Genomic DNA, 4,214 nt, shown 5'->3' with positions numbered 1-4,214 from the left:
TTAAGAATGAGGCCAGAGAAGAACTATTCAGATGGGATGATGATGCAGGGAGAGAATGAGTTGAGGAGAGCACTTTTAAAGAGAGTAATTGTTGGATATGGTGATGACTAAAGAGAGTAGATAATTAAGCTGTGTATTTGATGCATCGATAGTAATATTGAGATGTTGAGAATATAGTTAGTGTATGCTCACTGTATTGTATGCATTATGAATGTATAAGGTATTAGTTATCTACCAGTATTAGCATGATGGATTTGATGCATTCTAAGAAGACAAGGATTCAGACAAGATTTTGTAAGAGACTTCAAATAATCAATAACCAATGGTAGAGAAAAGACAAAGAAATAATATGTATCTATAGGGATTTCTACTGTGATAAATAGGAAATGAGAATGATATATGGAGAAGAGGTCTTGACTAGCAAGGAGTAAATAGTAGATATAAAGTATAAGTTATAATGAGAATAGAGGTCAAGAGAGTGTGGGAGACAAGCAAAGGAAAATAGATCAGGACTTTGCCCAACTAATCACTGTTATGAAAATGCTTGAAAGAAGAAAGTAACCTAGCTATATAATCTCTATTTTCTCTAACTGAGCCTCTGTGTCATCACTATTCACTCTCTGAGAGCCCCTCTGAGCATCCTCAGGCTCATCTACTTGCTCAGCCTGAGCTTCAAGATCACTATCAAGATTGATACTGATTATAGAATCTTCTTGGATGCTTGTCTGACTTTGACCTTGCCCAAAGTGGAGAGAAGACATGATGCTTCCCTCCCATGAGTCATCAGGACGAGCATGGCCTGCAGCAACACGTCCAATAAGGAGTGTTGGTGCAATTCCCTAAATAAAGTGACATTTATATATGAAAAAAAAAATAGATATATCTCTTACTCTTGCAATTAATGTTATAACTTCAACATAGTCTTCTCCCCAGGTATTGCAAGCAAAATTGGCCACATAGAGGATCAAACATATGGAATAAAGAGTAGAAGATTCCACTAGAACTTCAATAATATGTCGGTAGATTCCGAGTGCACCCCTTATTCCATTGTTTGTTTGTCCTACACTCAGAATACGATAGACGATAAGTGCAGTGCACCATAATGTTGTAGCCAGAGTGAATGATGCATAAAGCATCAGATAAAAATAACTAGGCCAAGTGTTAGATATAAAGAGTAGGTGCATGGTTATAGTTTTGAACACTAGATTGAATGTAGATCAAATAAAACAATATAAGAAATAGATAACTTACCAACACCACATATTAGACAAAGGCTGGGAAGTACAATGACTAGCCAGTGCTTTCCCCAAATCATCCAGCAACGCCAAATCTGGAATTCAAATGATAAGCTATAACCAAAATTTCCATTATCATCACACATACCATAATAGAGTCAGCAAGTATACCACCAATTATGCCTGTAACACCCACTCCTATTGTTCCCAGAATATTATTGGTGACATCTTTCAGATATCTAGTCCACATGTTTTCCCCATAAGAAATAAATTCAGAGGAAAGAAGTGACCAAGTCATGCCAAAACCAATGATAGTCATAATGTAGAGGATGATAATAACCACAACCATAGCTTGTCCAATATGCTGAGACTTGCTAATAGCTAGATTATCTATTTCAGTCCTAATAACATAATGAACATAGTATACACAGTACACTCACTGATGTTCCACATTGTAACAGCAATAATACCTGTGTATATACCTATATATGTTCAGAATTAGACACTAAGTTTTCAACTTGGATGAACATACTCACCAAGCAATAGAGATAAAAGTATGGTTGAATTCAAAGAAGCATCAGAGCAATTTGTCAAATAAGCTATATCACTGTCAGTAAGTGATATTGGAATGCTAGCATTAGTTTGAGCAGTCATTAGAGACTTGCAAAGAACAAGTAATTCTGAGAGGGAGGGGGGGGAAGATATACTTGTGAATATAGTATCTATGATACTTTTTATAATATATATAGGATGTCAGCACACTGCTGAAATATTCTTAAAATACATTTGGTAGTGAGTCATGAAGAGATGATCACTTTGGTGCTCTGATGATTCCAGTCCTATTGTTAGATTGTTTGAATCCAACAGTGTTGATTGTAGTATATAAATGTTAAAACAGATCCAAAGTCATGGAGAAAAGAGATTTCTTTAACATTCTGATGACTCCAGTCTTTTACTAGATTATTCAACATCCAATGTCATTTATTGTAGCCAAAAAAAGAGGCAAAGAGGCATATACATATAGAAACATCTCATAACAAAGTGCCCTGTTGAGTATTGGGATTTGATGATGCAGAAGATGCCAAGAATCCTTCTTCTGTTCCATCACTGATCACTACTCTCTTGATCACATATCTTATGCTCTCAATCCATCTACACCTTATAGTGTATAAGACTGAGATGAGATCTATGTATGTCTTATTCCTATTCTCTGTCTATTGATATATTATAATACTAGCTACATCTCATATAAATATGCCAAATTAAATTATGACACATACTTATTCTAATATTAAGGAGGTGACTACAACAACTAGTATAGTTGCAGGGATGCTAACTGGTGCATCTTAGGTTACCTAAACTATATCTTCTTGTACTAGCTTTGTTGCCACATCATATGAGAATTTGCTGTAAATATGTTCATCAGTTTTGAATATATTATATTAGTGCAGATGATGCAGAGCATGCAAAGGGATGTATGAATGTGTATGAGAGGAGGGATCACAGGATAGGTAAGTAGGTGAGTGGTCAAGGATTGTGCTCTACACTAATAACTTGCTTGTTGGAAGATAAGTTATCATCTCAGACTAAACTCAGACACCCACACACTGGGATGAGGTGGGATTATGCTTCATGTATAGTGGCAGACATCACATTGTGACAAACTTTGATGTCAATTATTGTTTTGCCTAAGGCTCTCACAACTCAGCATGCTTTAGCCTCATAATGTAAATTTAAATATATCTTGATCATATGTACATTTCTATAGTGCCATGAATTTGGCTATTGGATGGCTGTGTAATTATTATATAATATTCTTATATAGTAATTAAGTTTGAAAATTTATTATTATTCCATCTGTCAGAGAAACTTAAAAGAGACATGACTGGATAATTTGGAGCCCACTACCACTGCTTCCAATCCTCTTGAAGCACCTTTCACTATATAAGAGTGTATGTTGAGGATATAAAAGGAGTAGAGCTCTCAAATAGGCAGTCATGATATTATTGATCTTCCAGAAATTTGGCTGTTTTTATCTGTCTAAATTCTCACAGTCTAAAATAGCAGATTTGGCTTTAAACATATCTAGTTTTCTTCTAAAAAAGTTGAAATCTGGGTTAAAATATCAAAATTGCAGTTTGATGTGAAGTGATATCCTTCACCAGTCTCTGCACATATCCTCCCCTCCCTCAAATACTGTTTCACCCTCTTCTCATAACAGACAGGAAAGAATGTCTTATTGCAATTTCCATTAGCAAACTTTCACTGGCCATTGAGAGACCAATATAGTGAAAATGAGGAAGTGTCATCCTCAACACCATCAAGTGATGGGGGACAACATAAGATGGGGATACCATGATAGCTGGCTGAAGGCAGCTTATAGGGAGAGAATGGGATGAGGTAGAAAGAATGGGGGATTTTCAACATGGACACACTCCCTGCATGCATTCTTGTCATGAATTCACCCCTATTTTTTACCTTAGTCATTTGTTTCACATAATTTTTCCTCAATTGTCATCCGATTCTCATCATCACTCTTTAAACCCCTGTTCAGCTCATTCATAACCTGTTCCATTACTCTCACATCACATCCTGATCTTCCATCATTGCATCATCATTCCGATCACCAACAGTTGCTTCTACATCACTTGATCTCTGGTTCGCAGCAGATGAGCTCAGTCATTCCTACTCAAACAGAGTCCCAACTATATGGACTCCTGCCTTTCAGAACCACGCTCATCTCACTGGCCGCTCACCATTGGATGGCTCCTTTGTTGACAATCTGCCATTGGCTTATCACACTCATTCTTTATCATGAAACCATTGTAGCATAGTTATTTTTGATGTACCTAATATGTATTTAAGAAGCCTCAGCTGTGGGCTTACACCCCAGCTTCGGCTAAGGTTATACACTCCCAACTCTTATCTGAACTCCAAGTTCCATAACTATCTAAGTCCTGTCATCTAAAACGCAGTCTG

The 4,214-nt window shown here is 36.5% G+C and overlaps 1 protein-coding gene across 1 annotated transcript; it reads right to left on the bottom strand.

The window, feature by feature from the left end:
- Positions 1-566: 566 nt before the first annotated feature.
- Positions 567-1,889, bottom strand: EV420DRAFT_1768027 (uncharacterized protein; the record flags this gene model as incomplete). The annotated part of the gene is made up of 6 exons (XM_060480950.1): positions 567-839; positions 891-1,201; positions 1,252-1,330; positions 1,384-1,616; positions 1,676-1,717; positions 1,772-1,889. 6 exons carry the CDS (start codon positions 1,887-1,889, stop codon positions 567-569), a joined length of 1,056 nt encoding a protein of 351 aa, XP_060325422.1.
- Between the last annotated feature and the right edge of the window lie 2,325 nt (positions 1,890-4,214).

Source organism: Desarmillaria tabescens (assembly GCF_030435595.1).
Source record: "Desarmillaria tabescens strain CCBAS 213 chromosome Unknown EV420scaffold_50, whole genome shotgun sequence".
NCBI lineage: Eukaryota > Fungi > Basidiomycota > Agaricomycetes > Agaricales > Physalacriaceae > Desarmillaria > Desarmillaria tabescens.
The sequence above is the reverse complement of the archived record's forward strand: the minus strand, read 5'-3'. Positions and strand labels throughout refer to the sequence as shown.